The sequence below is a fragment of the Sander vitreus genome, chromosome 19 (assembly GCF_031162955.1).
Source record: "Sander vitreus isolate 19-12246 chromosome 19, sanVit1, whole genome shotgun sequence".
Classification (NCBI taxonomy): Eukaryota; Metazoa; Chordata; class Actinopteri; order Perciformes; family Percidae; genus Sander; species Sander vitreus.
In genome coordinates, this window is record NC_135873.1 from 11,643,143 (window position 1) to 11,671,141 (window position 27,999).

Genomic DNA, 27,999 nt, shown 5'->3' on the forward strand with positions numbered 1-27,999 from the left:
TCCTTTAAAGCTTTAGTGCTTAACTTTTTGACATAATAATGAACGTCCGTTACTTTCAAGCCATTGCTAAGAGTTGCTACAAAGCTAATTAAGACTATCAGCTCCACACAACTCTCTGTATTTCTCAATATGGCTATGTTCAGAAGATTGTGGCGTCCGGTGACTTTCCCGCGCAGAAACTCGAGTGAAGATAACTACCTCTTCTGAAGAGTCCATCATGTTTTTTTAATCCTCCGTGTCCTCCTTGGCTACACGCAACTGTGTGAAGGGGGCGTGGGGGTGGTGTGCAGTCACAGAAGGCTTGTATCATGTGGACGCGCCGACAGTATTGTTTTCATTACTTAGAATCCCTCTTTGGGCGGCAGAAACTACACACTATAGCTTTAACTTAACCTTCACACAAGTTACTCTGTGCCAAACATCCACACAAACTGCCCCAAATCAGTACAGACCTGAATACCAAAAAAAGACTGGCTATGCTAAACCATAAACTTCTCCATGTCCCACAGCAAAAGGCCCAAAACGGTCAATATGGAGGAAAACATGGACACCAGCCCGACAGGACCTGACTTCTACTCGTCACCCAGCTCGCCAGCCAGCAGTCGGGCAAACTGGCACGATAGAGACGGAGGTGATTTCCCTGTTTTTATCTGCCCGCCTTTATTTACCTATGGGAGGTTTGTCCGGTGTGGATGCTGTGTAACACCCTCCATCGCATTCATACAGTTAACACAAACGGTGGAGTTGGGGAATAGCCCTGCACGGCAGCATGTTGACAGAATTAAATGAGGGACTTATTTCACCCTCATCGCATGGAAATAGATTTGATCAAAGCGAACACCTCGCGTTGCTTTTTTAGCAGCATCTGAACTCTCTTTAACTCCCAGCCTTGTCATAAGCTACTGTACATCAATGCTGCCACCAGTTTTAGTGCAGATGAACTGCATCTGGTTTCTCTGCACATGAACCTGTTCAACCCTCTTAAAATACATACCATAACAGAGATGGGCCCAGGCATCGGCAGTCATATAAATGTTTAAACCCATTTGAACTGCTGTCTGAATGTAAATCTGTATTCTCTCGCACCTGTCGCTTACATAAAGGAAACATTGGATCCCACAATACAGAGTGTCCATTATGAGAACAAAGTGTTCCAGCTGAGATTCACAACTCTTTGGTTATTTTCATTACTGATAAACTTCATTATATGAGTTTTACTTGTATACAAGTGCAAGTTGTAAGTGTTCAAATGTTTTTCTTCATATACAGATAGCGGAAACACCTTGTGAGTGGCTTTTATAGAGAAATCCCAATTCCTAAACCTCATGTAGTGCTATCAGACCCGCGGGGCAAACGTGTCAGATAGCTTCTCATCAGGAAATCAGGCTATACATCTTGGCTGAACATGAGAGAAATTCCCTATCAGTAGAGTTTTGATGATCCAACTTTTAGGCATTAGTTTGAAGGGAATTAAGAAATAAAGCTCACCTAATGAGGTCATACACAGGGCTTACCGGGGAAAAAAGAAAAGGTAGGGAAGTGTGTATCAGAGAAACAAGCTGTCCTGCCTGCTTGTTTCTGCGCGAGAGAAAGTGAGATCCTCACAGGACAGCTTGCATGTCTCATTACGTTGTCTCCTGGTTCAGGGCAGTGCCGGTCACACTTTTAATTAAGGCCTCACTGTCCCATGTTTCCGGATCATTCTCACTCTCTGTTGACTTTTCTCCACACTTTGCTGCCCGCACTGCCCCTGCATTTTACAAAATGTCCCACCATTTCCTCAGCAAGGAGTACTGTGGTTTTACCTTTTGTTTTAACTTTGTGCACGTCCTTGTTTTAGTTTTTCTATCCAGCCCTCTTTTTTTTATTTCAGTATAATTAGTAGGGAGGCTGAGAGAGGAAAACATCAGCTGATACACAAGACACATCACACTGGTGGGATTTAACCGCAGCCCAATGTGGGTACATGAGAATGTAATCTGTCCCTTTGCACAAGGCCTGGGAGTATTTCTCTGCGTAAACTTAGACGCTTTGGGGCAAGGAGAAGGGGAAGGCAGTGGGTAGGAAGCTCTCCAAAGACAGCCATTATTCTGTCAGGAGAGAATAAATGACAAGTGGGGTGATATTAAACCCATATGAGGCCTCCCAAGTGCCAAGCGGTCATTTCTCGCACATGGTTGTCATTGGACAAAACTTCTCCATGTAGAGGAAGAAATTGTTTCTCATTTGTATTTTTCTCTGGGAAAGTACAGCATGAATTAATAATTTTTTTTGGTCGAATTTCTTTATGTGAAGGTACACATTCATAACTAGTCTGGTCTAAATGCAACAAAAAAAACCTTTTTATTTAAACTATTAAAGGTGTTTAATTTCTGGTAATGAATTGTCCAGTTTAATTTCCCGAGGCGGTCCAGTCGATTCTCTAAAGGATTTAATTAGCAGAAGAGGGGAAAAGCTGAATACCTCCACTGCAGAAAATAGTTCCTATTTATACATGGAAACATTGAGCAGTGATATCAATCTTCTCGAATGTATTTCTCCCTCTGACACAAAAATGAAAGCACTTAAGCCTGTATCCTCTTGCAACCTCAGACTGGGAAATCCCCCTGAATTCCAGCCACCTTTGTCGCTCTCTTTCTCTGGAGATGAGTGAGTATTCCTGTCACTCGGGTGGATCCTTCCCTGTTGTGGGAGGGAAAACGGAGGGAAAAGGCGGTAAATACTATGGAAGTGCATCACCAACAGGGTGTATATAGCTTTTTGGGGGGGAAAGAGATGGATGATTTGAAAGTTATACACCCCAAGAATCTGTGACAGACCAGAAAAGCACTTGATGAATGTTCATAGAAGAAGCACGAGCAGACATAGGCCATTGCCTCTCGCCTCTATTTGTTATCACGTTCCCTTCAGACACTGTCTTACCATGGAAAATTGAAAACCGCACAGGCGTGACAGAAGACCATTGCTCATGAAAGTGTAGAACAGCAATAATGAGCAACTTGTAAGAGTTTGAGCAGATATTTTTTAGTTTGTAGAACGACACACATTTTCTAAACAAATTTGGTGTTTTCTGCCGAGCCGAGGATTATTCATGGAGAATTACAGTAGCTTGTCAAACACTGTGCAAGGCCGAGGCGAGCAGATGTTACAGTGTAATGTTCTACTTCAGATGATGTGAGGGTCTTGAAATTCTTAAATCCCATTTGATGCTTTACAACTGTGCATCAGATCGCTTGATTTAATTCTATTTAATATAAGTCTGCCTACATGACATGACAAAAGCCAAATTTTCACAGGACTCCTATTTCTTGAGGATGTCCAGTAATTTGTAATGATTCCAGAGATTATGAGTGATTCTTACCCTTTGCAGTGTCTGTAATTTGCTACATAAATGTTCCATTGTCTGCTGCATTTGCGTAAGACAAGGTGCCCTGGGTAATAATATTAATCCCAATCAGATCAAATTCTGCTTAATTTCAACTGTAATTCATTTTTGGTACTTCATTTTATTTTATTCGTGAGAAATGGAAGAATTAGTGGAAGCTGGGGCAAAATGTGTTGATACATTTTCAGCAACACACCTAGAGTTTTTGCTAAAAACAAAGTTTAAAATGTTTATTTACCCATGAAGTCATTTTATTTCATTTTTCTGTATGAAAATGGTTAACACAACACAGAAGTTGGGTCACTTTAATGTTTCTCTCGTCTAGTCCTGTGCAAACATGCCCAAAGAAATGATCAAAGACCTTTGAATAATCGATAAGGCATGTACACATTTTCTGACGTGTGTGTTTGTGTGTGCCTGTGTGTTTTGCCACTAGCAGACATGTCCTCTCCTACCATGAAGAAGCCAGAGAAGCCGCTGTTCAGCCCCACCTCCCCACAGGACTCCTCACCACGACTCAGCACTTTCTCTCAGCCTCATCACCCAGGCCTAACAGGTGTAGGACACAGTGGTGAGTTACTGGTGACTTCAACAGCCAGCTCTCTTGCTAAATCTGGAGCTCGAATTGACTTTTTTTCCTGATAAACACAGTGGAAAAATCTATGTCCGTACTTCATCTACCCTCTCAGATCAATGATGATCGCTTTATCTTAACTCCGTCTCGCAAATACTCAGTCTTTATCGTCCTCTTGACTCTTCTGTCTGTCTCTCTTGCAGTTATATCGACGAGGAGCCCCCCTCCACACTCACCCCTGCAGTTCTCGGCCTCTGCTATCTTGCCCCCAGCGCCGTCGCCCTACTTCTCGCACACCACCATCCGCTACCCGCCCCACCTCAACCCAGCTGATCCCCTCAAGAGCTACGTGCCGTCATACGACCCGTCCAGCCCACAGAGCAGCCAGGTCAGTTTTTTGTTTTTTTTTATCTTTGAAGAAGCCAGTTTGTTGGCCAGACGTCGGAGGCTGGGTTGGCAAGAGTTTCATGGCCTCGAGTAGTCCTTTTGTTATCTTGTTCGGCTCTGTTCCCATCTGACCTAACAGAAATTACAGCATGCATTTGTTGTTATTTCATCAGTGCCTCATTGGACTATTTGCAAGTAGAGAAACATCGTCCTGCTTTGCTTGTTTTTTTCTTTAATCTGAAACCTGCTCCTGGTCATTCATTATGTCATTAGAATGACATTTTCTCAGTGCATTCTTTCTCCAGAAAATCTTAAAAAAATAATAATTTTATAAGCCCAAAATTAGACATTTTAAGCCGGTCACAATTTGATAGTATTTTTTCCTGGGAACCCCTAAATGGACACACGTCATTTCATTTAGCACTGGGCTGCCTAGGCCGTATGTGGGGGAAATACTATTGGTCAGAAACCTATTATTACAATAGGCATCATAATGAGTTAAGTAATCAGAATAATTTAGGGTGAATTTCTTCATAGTTAAATTAAACCACTTTTCATTTTGCAGGCAACCCCAGACTGAACTTTGCAGACCACTTCACGTGACAGAGACGCATATATTTTCTGTTTGATATAATGCACATGACGAGGGTTATAGTACGTTCTCAGCCTTATATTTGTGGTCATGCTAAATAAAATTAAAAAAAGTACTCGATGTCTCCATAAAAAAGTCAACCAAACTATTGCAATTGCAGTCACACGTGACATACAAAACTGGATCAGGACATTGTAGTAAATGAAATAGCTTAGGGCTTTTTATATATTCTGGGTATACACTGCGGCCAGTGTGTTGGAGAGAGAGCAGGCGTCTCTATAGATGAGAGAGCCGTGTGATATTTATGTGAGTTTTATATCCCCGCTGTTCTTACTGTAAACAAAGGCCTCGTAGACGGCTCCATCTCCAGAGCAGGGAGCGGGTTAGAGGGGGGGAACCACGGGGAATGATAAAGGTTGTAAATATTTGCCGTTGCCGGGGCCCGGCTCTTGTGCAGAATTAACTGGCCCTCTGCTGCGGTGCTGGAGAAAGAAGAGAGGGGGGTGGTGGCGGGCTAGTGAGGTGGGGTCTGGTAGGGAAGAGAGAACGCTGGAAGACCAGTTGGGGGAGGAGGGAGAGAGGGAGGGTGGGGAGGCTAAGCAAATAACACAGCGCTTATAATCCCATGGACGAGTGCCAGAATGTTTTTATGCTTGCTTTAACGCAGATTATATTACACTCTAATTAAACATTCTATTCAGATCGAAAGGGAACCCTGTGGACACAATTCTTTTCCAAAAAGGCCTGTTTGAGTTTTGAACTTGGGGCGGCCCCTCAAATGAACGCCCCAGACAGTCTCCAGCCGTCTGAAAGAGTAGCTCCCACTAGCTTCCTTTATTTCTTTCTCTATATATATGTATAGTCTCTCTGCCTCGCTCCCTGTACTCGCACATTCATGCCATTGTAACAGGTCACTCCGCAGCTCTCGCTATGTCTTTTCATGCCCGAGTCCTCCTAAATTCCATTTATGAGTGCCACTAAAAACATTGTTTAAAATCATGTAGGAAATCCATCGTCAGTGACTGAGGGTCTATTGTTGCTTGTGCCCCCTCCCAGAGCTTTTAGTAATAACTGTGACAACACAGCGACTGAAAGTACTAAAATCTTTTCTTCAGACGGAGCATCAAGTGTAAGAGTGAGCAGTCCGGTCACCTTTTGTTGTAGATTTTTTTTGGTCTGTGAGGGCAAACACAGCAGTTAAGAGGAGTTAACCCCCCTAGAAATCAGGATAGGACATTAAGTTTGTTTAGTGCTCACCGTTTTGGATAGGTGTAGTTTGTTACTTACATACTTCTATTGTTTAATTGAGATCTGCCCAACTGCATATTTACAAGCGAACAAGACGTTGTAAACATACTGTAAGTAAGTGGACACAGTTTGCCCGTCTTCACATAAGGGTTTTAGGTTTTGGTGGCGGACAAAACAAATGATGTTCTTGCTTTTGGAGCACCTTCAGAAAAGAATTATTGTCTTTGCTTTTTGCCTTAATTCATCCTTCCTGTTTTAGTTTATTTTTCAAACATAAGTTACTGGCAGATATTAATATGCCAATTTATGTTCATCCGACACGACTGTTCTCTGATCTTACCAAACCAAACAAAAGCTGAGAAACTCCAGAGATGTCAGAGTAACATGTAGGAGTAACTCCACTCCACACATGTTTGGCGTGAACACCCCTTAAATCTGGACAAAATAAATCATTTTTGGGAAATAAAGTGCTTGTGCTGAATTGTGTTTTGTTCGTGTCTGTACCCCCACCTGCAGCCTAACAGCAGTGGCCAGGTGGTAGGAAAGGTCCCAGGCCACTTCACCCCAGTTCTGGCCCCCTCCCCACACCACGGCGCTGTGCGACCCGTCTCGCTCTCCATGCCAGACACCAAGCCCATCACCACATCCACAGAAGGTGAGTCCCTAGCATCCAGTACTGATAACCACTCCTCCATCACCTACTGCACACCGCCATTGAGTACATGTCTACATCAATGCAGAAAGGTGACTGGAATTCAAGATTTTCAGCTGGTGTTAAGTTGTTCTCCCATACATTTGACATTCTTAAAAGAAAACACCTACTGCATAAAATGCATTTGCAAAAAAAACTATGAAAAGATTTTTTTTGCATTTTATATTTATTATTTTTATTGTTATTTTTAAGGTTGCCACATACAAGATAGACAATGTAGACACCAATACAATGCAAAGACAAAACAATACTTGAACAGTACTTACTTACTCACAGAACAACCCCTTTTAAAGGGCAAATTCATAGAATGAGGAAGACTGTATATCTGTTGAGAGAAAGGGAGGCAAGAGAGACTATACTAAAAAACTAAATAGTAATCATTTACTATAATAAAAACAGCAACATGTTTTTACAGTGGTACAGAAAGAGAGGGAGGTTAAGAGAGTTGAACTTCCATCAGGGCTCTTAATGTGGGTTTCCCAGTTATTCCATTTCAGCATGTAAAGGTCCACTTTGTTCATAAGTCTGAAAGACAGCTTTTCCAGTGCTGCCAAATGACCAAACTGGCTAACCCAGGAATTCACAAAGGGAGCATCGGGGGCCTTCCATTCACACAGGATCAGTTAGTGACCCAGCATGATGGCTGTTTGAATCCACTCTAAGGGATGTAGATCCTGAAGAGAAGGATCACATAACACAAATAGACTAGGAGAGAAGGAATCTCTAAAAACGTTCAATATAGGCGCAAATTCCTACCCAGAGATCTTGTATGTCAGGGCAGTCCCATAGAATGTGCATGTGCAGAGTGTCCTCTGGGGTGTAGTGTGAAAGGGGGGATCCATATGTTTGAACAAGAAGATGTATAAGATGCAAATAACGCCAAAACCGGTGTAGAGGTAGCGGAAAAGCCTCCTTTAGATCCTTAAAATATCTAATTGTGCCCACCTTCATGAAGACCCACCCAATACCTTGATTACACTGAGGGTCAAATTTGCACATTTGCAGCGATTCTCTGCATATGAGACCAAATTCGGGTGAGTTTGCTCATCAGCTGTCAGCTTGGTTGTGACAAAGGGCAAAGCGGTCTACACAGTGAGCTCTCAATGCTATACCAGGGAGGCAGTCTAAATGCTAAATGCCAATTGTAATGCAAGCTTGTATGTCTGTTTTTGTGATGGCATGTTACCCAGGCTACTCAGCCCCTGGCACCCCGACGGCTAACCGCTTTGTAGGCCTGAGCCCAAGAGATCCCGCCTTCCTCCACCAGCAACAGGTGAGACCCCTCCACCCTCCTTCTCCTCCAGCACTCAGCTCACCTGCTCCTCTTTATCTTTTCATTTTCTGTCCCCCATCTCCCCGCACATCAGATGTGAAATCCCTGCCCTCTGCAAAAGCCTGTCGCACTCTGAATTTGATTTGCTGGAAGCATTAAACTGTCTTGTTAGATCAGAACGCTTCTAGATCAGATCAGAGCACTCACTATTGGTATAAAGAATTAGCAACATGTCAAGTTTTTCAGACCCCAAAAGGATAGAGCCCTAACACGGCTAAAGATAGCAGGTTATAGTGATGATCAAATGTTTTTCGTAAATACAAGAGTTAGGGGTTAGAGCTGTTCTTTTTTCACTGCCATTATTATTATTACCACTACAGATGGAGTTTTATTTTCATGTACCCTTGAAAGATCCTTAAATGACCCACAATGTAATGTATGTCCATTAGCTGAATTTAGTTATTAGGGATTCCATTTTATATAGCAAATTGTTTTTGAAAAATACACTTTGTAAGCAGTGTAATTCACATCATGTCAGTAATCCATGCAGATGTATCTTAAAACAACAGCGCTACCACATCTTCTCTTGGATTTTTAGGATGGATGAATATATAGTGTGAGATATCATTTGGAGTGTGTGTGTTAGACTTTAAAGCCTACAGTCAGTCAAGACATTCACTGTCATTGTGTGGCCACTACTCACAAGATGGATGGGTATCTTTTGAGAGGGTAATGTGCTCAGCTCTAATTCCTTCACACATTACTTTGGAAACACTCACACACACACACACACACACACACACACACACACACAAACACACGCATACCACATGTAATCAGTACACTCATTTACAGTACAGAGGCTGAATATTTAGTGTTGGCGTCAGGCGGTTGCCCCAGCAGCGGTCCTATAGGGCAGATGTGGTCACCCTGTGTGTGTGTGTGTGTCTGTGTGTCTGTGTGTGCGCATGTGAGTGTGTTTGTGTGTGTCTGCGAGGTTAGGAGTGTTGCGGTGTTGTCGGGCGGGAGAGAGTGCTCTCCCCCACCCCGTCTTATTGAAAGCGCTGGTCTCAGGCCAAGGCTTTTCCAACCACAACTAATTGAATGCATCTGCACGCGGCTACATAATGATCGCTGGGTTTCTCCTCAGCTCGCTTTTTTTTAATGTTTAGTAAAAATGACAAAGCTGGCCTCTGTTTCCTCACTCCTCTTTTCTGTCTCTTTTTTTTCTCTCTCTGCCTTTCTTGCGCTCCATGTTTTCCTAAAATCTGAGTAGGCTAGTGGATGTTTGTCAGCAGTCATGGGATGCCTTTATTCCACTCAGGAGGAGAAGGAGGAGGAGAGGGAGGATTCACTTGGCTAATGTCGCGCAGTTTGTCTTCCACATTTTCTTGTAGCCCCGCTACTTCTTTCATTGAGGCACAAAGTGACTACACAAGGCAGCAGCAGTCTGAGTGGAGCAGCATGAGCTGTCCAAAGCTTTGCCTCCAGAGGCTTTAAGGCCTTCTTCTTTTAGATTTGTAATTTAGCCACATATATACATATCCTCCTCAGAAATACAGTATGATAATCTTATAACATCTTATTTACTTTTTATTTGATTGATTGTAATTATTCCAAATTTAAATGAACCGAAAACATACCTGTGTGTGATCCCGTTGCACTGACAAGACAAAACATAAAGTATTTTAACGCTAGCAAAGACAAACAGCTCAGATATCTTTGGACTTGCGCAGTTTGGAAAGAGGAAAATGACATTGGCTTAAAATGTAAAAGAAGAATGAAAAATGTGTGACACAGTGACACCCTTCTAGAAGGTTATTACATGCTATATCCACATGAATAAATGTTGTTGTCGGCTTAAGGGACTCCAAACAGTCTTCTTTATTGATTCATCATGCTTCTGCTTGTCACAGTTGTTTTTGTTTTCTGTGGTATGATTTAACGGCCTGGGATCTGGCCTCGTAGAGCGGGTCAGCACCGAGCCAAGTCCCTCCGGACTAAACACTTTCACAGAATAGTCTGTCATTGTCCTTATCTGGCGATGGGGATGTTTATTGTGTGGGATCCGTGAGGCTTACCGACACTTTCAGTTGTTTAGTTGCAGACGTTTGCCGCTAGGCTTGGTAGGAAAGGGAAACGCCTCACACACATTATGGCTAGAGAGTCAAGGGTTTTTAAACGTGGCCTTTGTCCGTCTGCCCGTATGAAGGAAAGAGGCCATGACTTGCACTGCATCTATGTACCTCTGCTGCTGTCAGAGCAACCTTTGATTTTATTTTTGAACAGAGGAAAAACAGAAGAGTTAGAAGGCAATTTAAATTTTTGGAACACTGAAATCATTGTTTTAATAATTTAGTGTATATAAATATATATATATATATATCCTGCTCCTGCAGTGTTGGTTCCAAACTATGAATGATCATTATATTATTTCGTTAATAGGAAAGAACTTCTAAGAACACTAAATTAGAAGTCTGAAACTGGACGGACACACACACACACACACACACACACACACACACACACACACACACAGTAGGCTGTAGGCTTAAAAAATAAAACAAAACAACACCACCACACCTGCTCTACGATTCCCAGGCAGCGAATGTGTGAAAACCCTCCATTCATCTCTCGCCTTGGTTAACCCCTCGAGGGAATGCCACTATCTAGCATTCCACAGGGAAAGATCCATGATCAGATGTCATTTGGTATTATCTAAGGAAGGATCCTAATCCACAATCTGCCCGCATCTGTTTACTAACGTTCCCCGGCTCTGTCCCCCTTTCCCCCCGCTGCCTGTGCCACTCTGATGTGCCGGTGCCAGTGGACAGATGGCGAGCCCCTCGAGGAGCGGTGGCACCGAGCGTCTGGCCCAACCCGCACATTCTCTCCAAGCTTTTGTCAGGCTGGAGAGCGCGGGAGCAGCGTGGGGGTTTAGTCTCCCAACCTTCCCATGAATACAGAGAAAACACACTGGATGGAACAACATGCATTGTTTCCTATTCAGTTTAATTAAGCAGCTATTGATCTATTGAGCTATTGATAAAGTAAAACTAATGCATTACATTGTAACATAAGGCTTTTGAGATTTAAATTCTGTTTCTTTCCACTACTTTGCATTTGATCCAGAAAAGAAAATCCAGGCACCTACCAAAAACACATCACTGTATTTAAGTATGGCTTAAGTAGGAAGCCATCATCATTTCCTGATGTGTTCGTCCAGGTGCTCGGAGGAGAAAGAACACATTTCTTGACCGCTGCAAATGGCTTTGAATATTCAGTGTATGCGTATATCTGATTAAATGCCTCTTAAGAGCCTCAGCAGAACGTCTGCCACTGCATGCAGAGTGCTAACAGTGCAGTTTTATCCCGATGCATTACTAAATGAATGTGTTGACCACAGGGCAAGGTTAGGTTGGTATTGGCAGAGATAGCTCTCAGCTGGATTGCAGACACGTGCGCTCGCATAATGCATGCAAAGGAGACACAGTTTGTGTGTGGCTTTTTTGTTGCAGTAATTTGTAATCTGTATGTAAGGTTGGCATGTTTTAAGAGGGGGTGGGAAAGCGAGTTAGCGTGCGCAAGTATGTATGTATGTGTGTGTGTGTGTGTGTGTGTGTGTGCGTGCGTGCGTTGTTTAACGTTATTGTAATTTTGACCCCTAATCAATAAAAACAGTTTAGCTAATGAAAAGAAGTCTGCATGCTTGAAGGCATGCGCACTCCTTCCTGAATCTGAAAGTGCACTTACGGTGAAGCAGTGATTATCGACAGGGTGCATGCATCCAGTGGATTGCATGGCTTCATTGGCTAACCATCTTAAAAAGCAGTAACCCCTCACAGATGAACTACCAATATGATGCCACTCACTTGTTACTAACAGGTTTTTTTTTTTTACTTCCAGGTTAGCTGTTACCACTAACTATGACTGCATGTTTTTTCTTTGTCTGTTTTATCCATAGCCTTTGATTTTATAATTTTTCCCAGCAAATATTGAATTCCATTCACTATTTTTACAGCTAGGAGTTATTTTGGAGTAATTCTGTATTGCCGCTGCTCCTGCTCTAGGCTCCAATGCATGCATTTGTGTATAGTGTTGAGTTGTAGTTTAATCTGAAGTGGAAGTTGTCTTGGCCCAGTGATCTGACTGCTAGGTTTCAATTGACAGCTGAGGAAGTGTGACTGGAGCGTGACTCAAAACGGCAGGCATTATGGCCCCAGTGCCACTGACGACACTTTGGGGATTACTTGGCAAAGGTAACCTTTTCATTCTTTCATGCCGTCTCTCTGTCTCTCTTGCACCACACAAACACAAACACACACACACACACACACACACACACACACACACACACACACACACACACACACACACAAACTTCAATTAATTACACCATATAATAAATGATTTTCTTGATGTTCTTACATTTTAACAATCCATATATATATATATGTCACATATAAATCAACTGTATCTGACCTGTGACTGTAAGTGTTAATACTGAATTGGTATTGTCTGAGGTTGACCTTTCTTTTCCTTCATCTGTTTTTTCATTTATAGTGGTTTTTGCTATTTTAGGATTGGTTTCTCTGTCTCCTGTACATAATTATCCAGCTATCAGTTTCCCCCTGAATAATTAGTATTTACTGTATGTTTAAGAGATTTTTGTGTGAATTTGTCAAACTTTATTTATTTCAAATTTGATCCAGGGGTTTGAAACATAGCTTTCTTCTTGGATTCACACAAAAACAAAGTGTTCTCATTTCATTACCCAAACATTTGATGAAGCTAATAAGAACAAATGAAGTCCAGCCGTGGAAAAATTTAAATAAAAAAGTCATTTCAGGTCAGCTTTTTAGCCACGTGAGGATGTCTTACTTTCCACATTTTAACAAGCTTAGCTTTGTTTGACTTTATGCTGAAGTCATGTTTTACTCTCGTTAACCTAAAGTTACAGAAAGTCACCCCTTCATCTCTCCCCTCCCTGCCTCCATACTGTATCTCTCCCTCTCTGGGGGAAAAACCTGAACCATTTCAACCATGGCAGAGCGAGCAAGCTGAGCTAAGCCTTTTCCTGTTACGTCTCCCATTTCCCCTTTTCCATGAAGTTTAGATCGTGTGTGTGTGTGTGTGTGTGTGTGTGTGTGTGTGTGTGTGTGTGTGTGTGTGTATAGCTCATTTTGTGCCTGCTGAAGTTACAAACTCTTTTACAAACACACATGCACACAGCAGAACCCCCTTCAATAGGCCTCCTAATAGGCCAGTGGAGGTAGCAGAGAAAAATGTCCCCTGCAGCAGCTCGAGCTCACTTATTTTACTCACACACCAGCCAACTCCTCCTCTTTTCTCCATGTGAGTGTACAGTAATGAGCACAGATAAAATAGATCCCAACTGAATTTAGATCATTTTGTTACAGAGATGGGACGGTAATTCTATTCTATATTTTTCCCCTCTTTGATGGATTATTGACGTGAAACCACTCAACATATAGATGGAATCAGTCGGATTTCTCTTTTATCTCTCTTGGCCTTTAAACGGAGCGCTCCACAATGCCTTCTTCACTACTAGCCCCCAAATTAAAACGCTGCCAGACTCGCATGTTGCCATTGTGCAGGAAATGGGTCAGCAATCCATTAAGATGCCATTAGATAATCTAATTTAGAGAGCTAATCCTTAAACGAAGCACGCTGTATGCCCGAGCTGTGCTTGCAGGGAGTAGAATTAGTGAGGTTTGGGAGCTTGGACAGGGCAAGGGGAGGCCATCTTGAAGGGAATTACTTCAATGGAGGTCAGATTTATTTTGTCCAGAGCTGCTTGATGAGCAGCAACATAAAGCTTCAACATATATTTTGCCATAAAGCAAATGTTGCCATTTTGGTTGGTCCAGATTGCAGCGAAAGGGAACTGCTTGACAAATTGGAACAACAATACCCAGAATTCCTGTAATGTGGCACCAGAAAACTGCTTTTTTTTTTTTTTTTTAGCATGGCCTGTATGTGATTGCATCATACCAAATTATTTAAAAGGTACTCGAAGCAAAATATCGACCACTGAAGAATCTGACTTTCTTTCTGGATGGAGCCCTCACTCGCTGCTTTTTAGGACACAGTTTGCATTTAAAGTTCAGTCATACTGAAAAGGCTAATCTGCAAGTCTCAATTAGCAGTGATGGGAGGATTTTAGGCCCCACTTTGTCATTTAACCTAATAGTACAGGAGTTCTTTACATAAAAAAAAAAATCCTGCCCAATGCAGCTTTAGGTTATGGGATGCAGATATGGACTGACAGTCATCGATTTTAACAAGATTAAAACCGATCGGCCGGGTTAGTGCGCACAAAGGCCCGGGAGTCTGCTTTTGTAGCTGTGTGGTCCCCCTAATGTAAGCCATTACCTGAGAGGAGTCTCATAAGGAACGAGAAACACAGAGAAATGGAAGAGGGAGTGGGAGTAAGAAAGATAGAAAGAAAGCGAACGGGGAAAAACAGAAAGCTGCAGCACTTGGCCAATCTGTGCGGTCTTTGTTCAGCAAGGTAGGAAAAATGTAATCCCCCCTTTCCTGTCCGATGATTTTTGGCAGGGTGAAAGAGAGGAGGGAGAGAGGGAGGGAAGAAAGCAGGAGAGAGAAGATAGCAGGAGGATGGGCTGGACAGGAGAAGAAAAAAAAACTGCTAGAGAGGATTAGCCTTGAGGTTATTTGTTAACTCTTTGCACACTCAACCACAACCTAAAACTTGAGTGATGTTTGTTTTTATTTTTGAATACATCTTCTCCTCTCTGTCTTTCTGTCTTTCAAAGCTCATTAAAGAGTCTGACTCTTTTAGGACACGAGGTGAATTGAATTTGCACTTCCATTGTTTCAAGTGAAAGAGCAGTGACTGGTGATTTGTATAAAATGCAGACTGGTTGATCTGTGGCATTCATGAACGCAGACGTTGTTGTCAAATCGTGAAGCTTCACAAAGAATCACGTCTGTGTTCCACTTCTGCAAACCAGCATCTTCAGACTTTAGCCTTGGCTTTTTCTCTTTTTGTTCCTTGTGAAAACAACTCTCGTCCTTGTCATCCGTCTTCTCTCTTCTCCCCAAACATTTCTTCTTGTCCACTTTTTTTCCCACATTGTTTTCTCACTTATTGCCCCACCGTCATTCTTCTTCCCCCGCTCTTAAAAAAAAGTTACTTATTGGTGAAACGGGCAGAAAACGTGCGACACAGGTATTCTCCGACTTTAGCGGGGGTGATGTGAGAGGAGGGAGGGTGTTAGATGAGTGCACACTGGGGGCCTTTGGGGGAGAAGGGCTGGGAAGGGGGGCTAATTATCTGACATCTACGTAGCGCAGCACCCCACGGGAACAACGTGCTGTTTGTTCCCGCTCGCGTTTTCAGTTAGCAACGTTGCTCCCCAGGAACAATCACTGTGTTGTTTTGCCATTAGTGTGAAATGAATAGGGATGGGACAGCTTTGTGTAGGAACCCCCACTACACTTTTTACCCACAAACCCTCCTCCCCTCCTCCACCACCAATCACACTCTCCCCCTCATGCTTTTCTATACTGCCATCAATGCAGAGAAGAAGCGCCTCTCATGCCCTTCACTGGGAATCAAGTGGAATCACCTCCGCTTAGATGAATGAGCTAGTGCTGCCATTTTTCTTTTTGTTTACCCCTCTCTGTCTGAACACATAAAAAAAAATAAGACCTTGAACCTTGATGACAGATGTCAGCAGAGCAGTGATGCTGGTTGATCAGGATAATTGAAAGAAAGAATCTGATTTTGACTGCATGCTGCACAAACAAGTTAATGGCATGTGACTAATCTCTCCGTCTCTCTCTGTGTCTTTTCTCTCTCTCTCTCTCTTTCTCTCTGTGTCTTTTCTCTCTCTCTCTCTCTCTCTCTCCAGTCCTGGTACCTGGGCGAGCTTAGTTCCATTCCAAGTGTCGAACGGGACTCCGATTCTGCCAACAAATGTCCACCAGAACTACAGCATAAACATCATTGGTGAGCCCCTGGTCCCCGCGGAGACAGGGAACTGAACACACAGAGGCCGGATGACCCCCCAGGGTGGATGCGTGGGTGGGGGTGTTGGTGGTGCACAGCTTAGCACTACAGGTGTCCACAGCCATGGATGAAACCAGCAAAGCAGCATGAGCTGCACAATCGTCCCCTAATTCCCAGTCTCGCCCCTTCCATATCTCTCTCTCTCTCTCTCTCTCTCTCCCCCCACACACACACACAGCCTCCCCACTCCCGTCCCTCCCCATTAAGAACACTGGCCGTGAAGTGAAGATGAGGGTTTGTACGCAGGAAAGAAAAAAAGAAACCGCGTCAGGTCTGCTGTCTCCTTGCCCCGCCCACACATCCACCAGCCACCAGCCAGTTGTTGTGTTTGCAGAACTTTTCAATCCCATTCAAATACTGTGATGTATAGATGCCTTAATGTGTTATTGCATGACACTCTAGTCTCTTAGCGGCAATTCCTACTATTTTTCCATGTTGGGGGAAGTTGTAAAATCTTGATTTACACACACACACACACACACACACACACACACACACACACAAGTGAAGAGGTCTGCGTATCGACAACCTCTGCCTGGTGGACTCTAAGCTCTCCAATCAGACCTCTTGAAAAGAGGTTTTCATAGGAACAAAAAATTGTGAATTCAGAGTGTTTCTTCTTCCGTTTGATTTCAGTTTACTGTGATACGACTCTTTGTTCAGAAAATGTGTTGACTGTGTTTATTCTTTTCTGCTACTTACTACAAGAATTAACGTACATACTTAAAGTAAGAGTTGAGAACTCTTGATGCGGTTTTCAAAAAACACTAAATGTTTGGCTTGATATAGGACCCCTCATTAAAAAAACAAAAATTGCAACTCCTTTACAAAAGGATTTAAAAAAGACGGAGAAATAGAAAATCTTGATACAGGCAAGTGCAATTCTTTGAAGGGAAGCTATCAGTCTGTCAGCCCTAAGACTCTAAAGGAAGGGGGATAAATATTAAATGGATTTATGGGTGAAATGTTTAAGAAAAAAAACATTTGAATTTGATTTCAGTCACATATCCGTCTTCTCCCATGAGAAAAAAAAAATCATCAAGCGTGAAAGGCAGTTGAAGGCAAGCACTAAGCTACCTGTGCAGCGCTGAGTAAAACCAGCACTTCTTTTGAGCCCTTCCCATCATTATGGGGAGTTTTTTTTTTTTTTATTTTGGGGGGGGGGGGGGGGGGGGAAAATAATTGAACATAAGTAAAGAAATGAAACACACATGGTGTGTAAATAAATGGCATTTAATTTTTTATAAATGTTCACGATAAGATCAAGACCATATGCATTTGGCCATCAGCTTCTAAAGCTTATGTTTACAAAAATTATATATGGAATGCAAAGTGTTAATCCATGGAAATGTATAATTCATGCAAATATACAGTCGGCTTATGTGTAAAGCTACAGTGTGCAAGGTTAACTCCATGAATCCAGGTGGTGGCAAATCCCTGAAATCTCGAATTGTGCACGGCATGTTCATAGCCATTGCCTCTCCAGTCCAGACATATTTATACAAGGAAAATCTCTCCAATACTATTAATTTGCACGATGACATATAGTCCACATTACGTGCCTTGCCTTTGAATATAGAGACATCACTACACTTGTTTTTGCTGCATTTATCATTATAGAAAAAAAAATTAACATTTTTATGATAAGAATTGTTTTGTACTCTGAATGAAATTGTTGATTTTTAACTTCATGTACTACTTTATCTCACAGTTACATTGCATATCAAGGCTGTGTATAGTTGCCGTTTTAAAGTTTGTAATCAACCAGCAGTTTTTTTTTTTTTCTCTCAGTATTTTGGTGGTTTTATCTAATAACCTGTCATCTTTTGTTTTTCTTATTTTTCAATGCTCATTTTGTTCATCTTCCAATTACTATTGTGGAGGGTGGAATTCAGAATTATGAAAATTATGCAATACCAAGTTTTGCCTATGTAGGTAGTGCTTATAGATGCGTCAATTATTAGAGGCTAGTTTGGAGATAGACAATATTGTAATGCATTTATTTTGTTGATATCGTTGTTTGTCGTTGTTGTTGTTGATGATGTTGTTGTTGTTGTGGGTGTTTTCCTTTTTTATTGACCAAAGTGGGGACTGCTTTCTATGCAGTGTATGACAAGGTCTTCTTTAGCATATAGGCCTACCGAATGATGGTGTTCCAGTGTATTTTGAATTTGGGAGTTTTAGGGGGAGGGGCGGTATTTTTCTAGAAGTACTTATAAAAAAAAAAAATGCACCCTTGGTCTTTCTACGGCTGCAAAGTCACTGATTGGTCTACTGTGACTCTTACTTTCAACTTTCCACCTGGGGTGCTAGCATGTGTTCTCAAAGGAGCTCATTTTTCACAGGAGAGACGGCTTGGCTTGAGTATGACAATCATTTTAACAAATCATTTTGCGTAGTATCCCATTGTCTCATAGATCCCTTAAAGCTGCAACTGACGGCGGATACTGTTGCACGCTCCAATCCAATACTACGCCGTACTATTCTACGTCACCGAATGCAATTCCCAAGTAGATGCCTTAAACACATCAGTGAAGTGGCCTGTGACCTGCGCAACAATCACACACCGACTAATGCTAGTGAGACCTGTCCAAATCAGTTCCAGACAGGCTCAAGCAAGCCTTTAGAAAGTATTTTATGAGTAGTAGATTTGTATAAATGTATATACGATATGCACATATGTCAATTTCTGAGAAACCTCCCCAGCGGAGAGCCCAGTAGAGTATGTCAAAGCAAATATTGGAACCACAGAAGCTTGGTGTTTTCCAGTGGCCCAGTAGAAGCATAAATAGAATCCACTAGAAGAAAAATGTAGCACTTAACTAGCACATAGGCAATCGCCTGCTCCCCCGTACAGTGTTTTGAACCTAGTCTTAAACTAAATCTCTCAGGCGTATTACAGGGCATTATTTATATCAATCATTATCTTACCATATAAAAAAACGAAAGTACTTTTCTCACAGAGAGAGCAGCGCCTCCGATGCTGCTATGACACCTTTTGCACTCTTTCCCTACAATCGTGAAAGAAGAAATGTTCCCCTCGGAGAGACGGTACCACCGGTAGATCTCCACCAGTAATAAGCAGAGGGCTAACAAGCAGAAAATGTTTTTGAAATAATCCTCAAGTCAAGCTCAATCTCTCCGTCTTCACCCAGATTTCTTATGCAGGAAAAAAATTCAAAAGTCACCCCGTTTTATGTGCACTGTTCTGTCTTTTGTTGTTGTTTTATTCTCTTTTTTTTGATTTTTTTTTTTTAAAGATAAACTATAAGTGCTTTGCAGCCTTTGGCCATTAGAGACCCCACTGACGTGCATTGTCCCCAGGTGTGTGTTTGTGAGTGGGTGTGTGTTTGCCTGTGTGTGTGATAAAAATGTGTCAGGGTCACTGTGCTGTTGGTGTTTATTTGAATAGGAGACTGTACATAAAGGTAAATATCCTGATTGCGTCGATAGCAGTAGCCCATGGGGTTGAACTCTGCTTTGGCAGCTTGAGTGTTCGTGTGCATGTGCGCGCGCGTGTGTGTGACTTTGTGAGCTGGATGTGTGATAGAGTGCCTCTGACACTACACAACGAGAGAAGATGAGGGTCTTCCTATTGAAAAAAAAAAAAGCCTGCCGTAGGACAGGAGTTTGTACACTGTAAACTTTCTCAAGAGTTCTCCTCTTAAGCCCTTATTTGTAAATCTTCAATTCTGGGGAAAAATAAGTCAATTCCATTTTAGGAAAAAAAAAAATAGCAAATTGAATTCGGGTTTTTGTTTTGGAGGCTGGATTTGAGTTACAACTCTCCAGGTTTTCCCGATAAGTAGTATCTAAAGTGTTTTCATCCGTTGTATTCCTGTATGTAAAGTAAAAAAAAAGGGGGGGAAATATTCTATACAAATCCATAAATATAAATAAACAACAACAATGAAGTTTTTTTTTAATTATTATTAATATTATTATTTCTGATCTTGGTTAGTGCTTAGATATTTCCATTTGGGAAACACTTCATGAATATTTGAATTGTTGTTTTTTCATTAGTGTGGCCATAGCGAGTGTGATGTGATTTATCTCAATTTTTCTTTTTGCAAATGGGTGTGAATTCTTGTCCAACAATATCTTGGTGTGAGTGTGTTTCTTGTAGCAGCTGGGAGGTGACGTCACTTAACCAGTAGAAAAGGCCCCAGATTGCACCTGACCTTAAGCAAGAAGCAGGATAAAATCTGCAGTAAAGAAAACGTCCTCAATGAATCTTTCAGATAGTTTCTTTTTTTTGGTTTCTTTTCAGAGGACATGTTGCAAGACGACATAGATCAGATCCGACCGGCCAATATTGAGCCGTCTAATTTGTTTGTGTGCAGACGACGCTCTTAAATATCTCTTTAACGATCGGTAATAACATCTAGGCATCACTCATTTTGCACATTCCACATGCTGTCTATGCTTGATGTGATGTAGGAAAAACATTCACACCACAAAAAAACATTAACTGCAGGTGCTTCAGAATAGGGTACTGTACCTTCCGGGCTCATAATAGTTAAGTGTATTTAGGCATGGTTACATATTACTATTGCTACGCAGGGTGTGAATGTAGCCTGTCAAAAAGCTCTTGAAACTTTATGTTCCACCCATCAGAATGAGCCGTATTTAAGGAAGATGTTGACACTCACAACAACCTTATTTTAGAAAGTATTTTGGCATTGATCACTGCGATCATTGAGAAACAGGACAACTTTATGCAAGGAGGACCTCTGGCACTCATGCAATATGTGTGATTATCCTTTTAACTGAATGTCACGCACACTTGTAGGGACTGAGAGGGCGTATACGTGCAGATTAAAACTTCATTTTCATCTTACATGAGCAATACACACCTTCCATACGTTGGCTAGCTGCTAGTCACTTGGCATCAGGTCTCTATAAAACATGAAAACCAGCATTTTTACAGGATGTAACATTCACCAAAAGAAGACAAAAAGATAGCAATGCAGTGCCTGTTCGAGCTGTCCAAGTGTCTATTGTATATAATTGTAAAATGTGATAGACTTACTTTCATATGTGACAAGAAAAAACACCATCACACAGAACAGAATGTGGCAAACTCATCTAGAAATATGCTCTTTATTACTTCTTTTGATGTTTTCGCTTTGTTTTTTGTTTTTGCAATTTATTAATTATGTCAGCACACAATGCCCACATCGAGCTTGTTCAAAAATTCTTTTCTTTTTTTTTTTGCCAGGAAGGGGGGAGGGGGGGGGGCAGTGAACAGCTAAAATAATGTCTTTTCTTAAGAGTACCAGTTTTTCTCTGCAGGGCTGATTTATTTTTGGGTCTTGTGGCACTTTTACTTCCCTCTGCACGCACATTTCTACTTCATGAATCATGGTGGAATTATATATAACAAACAACAACAACAACACCAACAAAACAATATGTAAACAGTCTCCAGTAGTGATCGTAGTTACACAGCAAGTGTGTGCAAAGGTCTATGTATGTATCTGAATGTACGTTTTAGAGGACTTTTTGGAAATCTTTTTTGTTTTTTTTTATCTTTTCATTGACAGTTTAGGAGCCACAGGTGTCCATTGTGAACTGTATAGCGAAGGCCTTGATATCCCTTCTTTTATTGATTTTTAGAAACGCCGAGCATTAGGCGATGCCTTCCAGCTGGTTACATTTGGTGCAGGGGCTAAAATTGCCACAAGATTAAAATCAGTGTAAATAAAGGCTCAACTTTTTGTGATTGTTACTGTTATATCCAGCCTATACTGCTAGCAGCTGTTTTTACTGCAGTCAATTACTGGAAGTGGATATATTTCCTATGCAAAACTGTTTAAACAATAAAATGAGCTATGCTACAAAAAGGACTTTTTTGTTATGGCTCTTTCTTGTGTTTGTTTTATTATATTTGATTTTGAATGATTGCAATTTGAGATTTACATATCAAAGTTCCTGTTAGACGTCTGACTGTTTGATAAACAGGTAAACTGCCACATTTCTGTATTCGAGCCAGTTGCCAGTTGGCTGGAAATTTGAAATCCAAAAAGCATTGAAATGTTCTTTGTAATTCAGGGACTGTATGAAAATGACTTGGACGGAGACAGTGTCAGAGAAGGGGATGGGTCATGGGCAATTTTAGACCCTTTTTAAGGGGGCTCAAGCCTAACCCTAACCCTAAATTTCATCTCAGCCACCCCAAATAGTTTTTTTCAGAATTATTTTTTTTCATCAATTTTGGTGCTTGAAGTGAGAGTTTGCGAACTTGTCTGTTAGTGACAGGGGACAGAGGACAAACAATTACAGGTTTAAAGTGCTTGAAACAGGTTTAATATTCTGTGTCGCTGTCGCCGATGCTATGCACCTGTAACCAAGTCAAGGAAAGGGTCAACAGAAATGAATTAATAAGAAATATTACTGTGACTTATAAAATGTCAGGTTTAGTTCTATCATAGTGTTAATAGTGTCAAAAACCGTTAGCTGACGTTGTTCAGTACCTAGCTCAGAGATTATTGGCTAATGAATTACTTACTACTTAACTGATTTAGGTGTTAACACTGTTGCACGCACACTATATCCCTAAAGGTCTGATCCTAGAATCGCCCCTGGGATGGGTTATGTGTTTTTTGCTTTTTCCTGATCCCAGATTCATTCTTCCCTTGTGAGATTTATCATAGAATAATTACATAAAAATAAAACGGTCAAATAGGTGGCCTGATATTTAACGGTGCACTCTTTGGAGGCTGTCTGGAAGAATCCTCTCCAACACGATCAGCCATGTGACTCAGGCATCATGTAATTGATCAGGTTATACGTAGCCTCATCTAATCTCATTTATGTTTATTTTTAAGTGGAATCCGTGGGTGGGGGAAAAGACTGTGATACTTTAATCCATCTGAAGCTACAGAGCTGCCACCTGTCTTCAAAATAGACTCTGGCTATGACATTTACAGTTTTATGTTTCCCATGAATATCATATTTTGTACATGTTTTTTCTAAGTCAAGAGAAGAGTTAATTAAATATAAATATTAATGATGCTAGGGAGGGGCTTGCTTTTCTTTTCTTTTTAGATTCACCCTAATAATTTCCGTACAGCGCCTAAAATGATGAGGGGAAGTCTAATCTGTATTAGAGTGCAAGATAACTAGCAACGTTCAGGATCACCTATCTCAGGAAAGTCTCTAAAGCCAGACTGAGAGAGCAAAACAAGGTTAATAGATCCTACAGGGGTGCAATAAGGACAGTGCCAAATCAGAGGAAAGACGCCTATTGGACTAAGCATTACACTAATTGGATTTTGTTGATTCTCAGAAGTGTGTCTGTGACAGTTTTCCCTGAAAGCAAACATTGGTTTTCATGTCCTGGAGCGAACCCATGACCCCACATACCCGTTCTCCATTGAGGTATTACTCCAGCTAATCTACTGTAATACTCCAATCCCTGAGGAATGGGAGACAGACTACAGTGTTTGGACCACAGCAGTCTGCTGGGCGCTCGGAGGGTCATACAAGGTAACATCCATCTGGGTTACTGTGTCAAGTACACTGAGCTCTGATCTAGTAAGCCTTTCTAATGGGATTGAGGACATTGAATGAGGCAAAAGTCAGGCTAAAGCGCCAATTAAGTCTCATTACAGGTCTGTGTGATGGGCTCAGGGCTCAGCTGGACACTTGATGACAACAACGGGCACCGTCAATCGTGCCCACAAGACCAGGCGCCCTGTCCGCAGCAGGGGCGCCCTCCTAATGGCCGCTTGAGGCACTGCATGTGGCACATCAATCACAGAAAAGCCCACCTGGCCTCGGGCACAAACCAGAGTTCATTTGGCTATCATTAAAGAGGACCAACAATGTGGCACACTGATATAAAATTACCCGATCTATAATGGTAATCATCATGCCATTTATCAAAATTGGCCAGTTGAGTCAACATCTGGCTTTAATAGGGGGCTCTAGTCGGTGAGGGTCTTGGCAGCGTCTTGTACCCTACATATTTTCCACTCTCTTTTATCAAGGCCTGCTGTCAGTGATTTGACGAAGCTAAATAGATGATGATTTGGCCCTATTATGTTGCGCAGGGCTCAAGCAAAGGGGATTTGTTGATTGCCTTTGTGTTTGTCCAGTTTTTTTTTTCTTCCCCTTCTTCTACCCTCATGGATCCAGGAGAGGTAACGGCGCCTTGTGGTTCTCCAATGCGCCTCTGACTGTGTACCAAAGAGAGGATGGAGAGGGGGAAAGCACAGCGAGTACTCTCACACAACCCTGTGAGTGCAGAGGCTGGACTCGGCTGTTGGACACGAGCCAATGCCAGTACAAAGAACTCTGTCACATCCCCAAGTTTTATGGGGGGAATATAATATTCATCTTGTGTGCTGTTGGAATAAGGTAATGAATTAATCTGATCCTTTCGTCTTTTGGCATCAAAGTATGAGTGTAATGCACTTTATCTAGCAGGAAGTCATTAAGGCAGAATACGTGCAGATTCTTCGTTGACTAAGGGTAAGATTTATATTGTTAGGGTTTGGTGCAGACACCGCTCATGATTTCAATACAAAAGTAAACAACATATTAACTTCTTTGAAATAGATAAAATCTCACATTTCTTTCTTTGACAAAAAATCCGCAAGGGAAGAGGTTTCAGTAATCAGGACTTCACACAAAGAAATTGTTCAACATTTTATGAAATAAACCAAAAACCAAAGTGTAAAAAAAAAAAAAGGTTGTGGTTTTACAGGGTAGCAGTAGCTAGTTGCAGCTAGTTGTTTCCCCCTGGTCCCAGTATTTATGCTAAACTAAGCTAAGCTAAGCATCTCCTAGCTGTAGCTTTATATTTAACACATGCAAAAGTGGTACTGATCTTCTCATTTAACTCTGCAAAAAGTTGAATAAGCATTTGGAGATATCCAAAGGGCAAGACATTTCACGACAACCCATCTTTTACAAAGATCAACTTTAGCCTTCGTGAAGAAACATTCCAGATCTCAGACAACAGTTTGCAAAAATGTAGTTGAAGAGTGCTCAGGGAATAAAAGAGGGCTGTCTGAAAAATGCACTAGTCTTAAATGGTACTCTCAGCTCTGTGTATTCCCACACACATTTGCATAAATTTCATAGTCTAAGTCATGGACTGTGGCTGGAGCGTGTTATTAGTCTATCTTTACGTGGTAGTACAGGCTGATCACACTGAGGGTTGTTGTTATCTCATTGAAAGCACCCTGGTATTACACCCAACGGATTGAGAGTGGGATTTGTTCACATATTAAAGCTTGTCTGTTTGGATGTGCAGAAAAGAAACAGGTGTTCAGTGTTTGTGTGTGTGTGTGTGTGTGTGTGTGTGTGTGTGTGTGTGTGTGCGTGAGTGTGCGTGCGTGCGTGTGTGCGTGTGTGTGTGTGTGTGTGTGGAGAGAGAGAGAGAGAGAGAGAGAGAGAGGAAGCAAACTCATGTGTGCGTCTTTGTGTTGCCCCTGTTTGTTACATGCACATAGCATGAGAACACACTGTTCATGTGTGTGTGTGTGTGTGTGTGTGTGTGTGTGTGTGTGTGTGTGTGTGTGTGTGTGTGTGTGTGTGACTTGACAGAGGGGTGGGGGTGCTTTATTGAAAAGTACTCCTTTCCTCCCCTGTTCAACATGCTGGATTAGCACCAGCAGTTTCCCATGGAGCCGTCCCTCCCAGCCCCCTGGCCATTTGCATAAGGCGCAGACAGGCGGAGATGTGACAAACAAACCTGGCACACACAGCGCCGGCTGCCTCCTTTTCCCTCGTTCCTACAAGAAACAGACACGATAGAGATAGAGCTCGAGCAAACCCACCTGCGTGCACTTTGCACCATAAATGATCTGTTTCCTACTCTACAGTGTAAATAAAATGAAAGGCAGTGCCAGACTGGGGTTTGAGTCCTGTATTCCTGCTGATGATCATAGTGATTCACAAGTAAAGAAAAGCAAAGGGCTGAAGGAGGTGAGAAGGCCTTTCATTGCTCTGTCATTTGGACAAAACTCCACTGAATCAAAGTATCCTCCCACTCGTTTTTCTCTTCCTCCAAGATGGTAATGTTCACCTTAAAACATCTTCACTGTACTGTAGCTACATAACACAGCTCTCTGCACTGCTGTCCAGCCGCCAAGTTCCTATCAAGCCCCTGATTTATGGCGCTTGATGCATTCCTTGGCCATGGCGAGGAGGCAGTTTAGCTGAAATATGAGAAGAGATGCAGAGAACACACTCAAAGTGTGTTTCGGTTTAGCCTGCCTGTGCACTACGAAACTGGTGCAGCCTTAACATTTTGTCTGTGCAAAACCTGAGACAACTGGGGAAGTTCTTTTTTTTTTTATCTGTAAAATATTTCAGCAATGTGGTATGGACTGTCTGCCACGTCAGCATGTCTTGTTGGGTGATAACAAAAAGAACTGTAACCCAGCTGTCATGAAGCCCACAAAACCCCCTTTGTTGCTTGTGACATGCAGCTTTTAGCCTCCTAAATTACATTGGGATTAAAAATGTTAACTGCAGCTCCTTGCCTTTTCCTGTCCACTTACATGTCGAAAATTGCATGCAGGTGTATGAAGGAAACAAGATCAGCAACTTTACAGTAGTATTTAGTTGTAAATGGATTTCTTGCTTGTGCGGTAAAGACCTGTTATCAATCACAAAGGCTTTCAGTAGCTGTTTGTCTTCATTTGGGTCTTAATGTAGAATTGCTGATAAACTGAAATCAGATAAGCAGAAACAGACATTTCTGAAAAAGGAAAAGTCGGTCTTCGAAGCGTTTGCTGAGCATTGCTTTGTCTGCTCCCAAGTTACAACAGTGTGATTACATGCTTTATTAAGTGCTGAAGTGCTCTCCCTGAGTAAAAGCAGATGTCACCACAAGGTCTGTCACTGAGTCTGGATCTGGGTGCCTGTGGTCAGTGTCTCAGCCCGCTTGTGGTTTCCCATCAATTCGGCACACAAAATCATCACTGAACAATGTGGGTAAAAATACAGACCAACAAAGTTGTTGTATTTTGTGTTTCTATTTCCCTGAATATAATATAATATCAGTGTACAGCTAGAAATTAAAGAAACAGACTGATGCTCTCTACTGCACAATAATGTGGCCTGGCATTAAGGGTTTGCTGTAAAATGATTTTATCTGCTGGACAAGGGACCTAGTAGTTGATATTAATATCATAACGCGCATATGCCGAGGGCTGCACCAGACCTAGTTCAGCAAGATAAAGTTTTTGTAGGTGTCATAGGGAGAAGGGTAACCATCCATAACGCCCTTGTGTTGGTACAAGCATCCACACTGCTGATGCAGCTCCAGGGCTGCCTGTCTGGATATGAGTTAGACCTTTGACTCTATATTAAGGGGAGCAAATGGTTTCCATATTATACCACTTTTTTTATTCACATCAGTTCGCACACTCACAACTCTGATGCATTTATTTGAACTTTTAAAAATTGATGTTTCGGCAAACAGCTTTTTCAGGATAGTTACCTGAGTGGCATTTATATTTGATATATATAACTAGACATTTATATTCATATTCAATTAATGCAGGTAAGATGTCGTCGATTTTGACTTAATCCTGTTTCTTTCTCTGGTTTGTGCTTGCTTGATAATGTGTACTGGCTTTCCACTGAGCTCAAGTTGATTGCCTTGATTTGTAACCTGTCCTCATTAGTGTTCATGCCAGTCAGGCGACTGCTGTTCTTATCCTGAAGAAACATCACTCTTTATGAGTTATGTCTTCCTGGGAGCCAGCACCACACTAGATTAGGTGAGTGTTTTCACATCACCTGTGT

General features: G+C 41.8%; 1 protein-coding gene across 8 annotated transcripts in view; it reads left to right on the forward strand.

The window, feature by feature from the left end:
• LOC144534575 (nuclear factor 1 B-type-like) overlaps nt 1-17,366 on the forward strand; it is a 61,579-nt gene extending 44,213 nt beyond the window's left edge. For 3 of the 8 annotated variants that reach the window (XM_078276573.1, XM_078276571.1, XM_078276575.1), the window contains 7 exons: nt 510-631; nt 3,822-3,956; nt 4,163-4,347; nt 6,703-6,841; nt 8,089-8,171; nt 12,342-12,430; nt 16,073-17,366. In XM_078276573.1, the coding sequence (XP_078132699.1) occupies nt 510-631; nt 3,822-3,956; nt 4,163-4,347; nt 6,703-6,841; nt 8,089-8,171; nt 12,342-12,430; nt 16,073-16,205 (886 nt within the window). In that variant the 3' untranslated portion in view covers nt 16,206-17,366. The remainder of the gene's footprint in view (nt 1-509; nt 632-3,821; nt 3,957-4,162; nt 4,348-6,702; nt 6,842-8,088; nt 8,172-12,341; nt 12,431-16,072) is intronic. The other 5 variants (XM_078276574.1, XM_078276572.1, XM_078276577.1 and 2 more) reach the window with 3 other exon arrangements.
• Nucleotides 17,367-27,999: the final 10,633 nt, after the last annotated feature.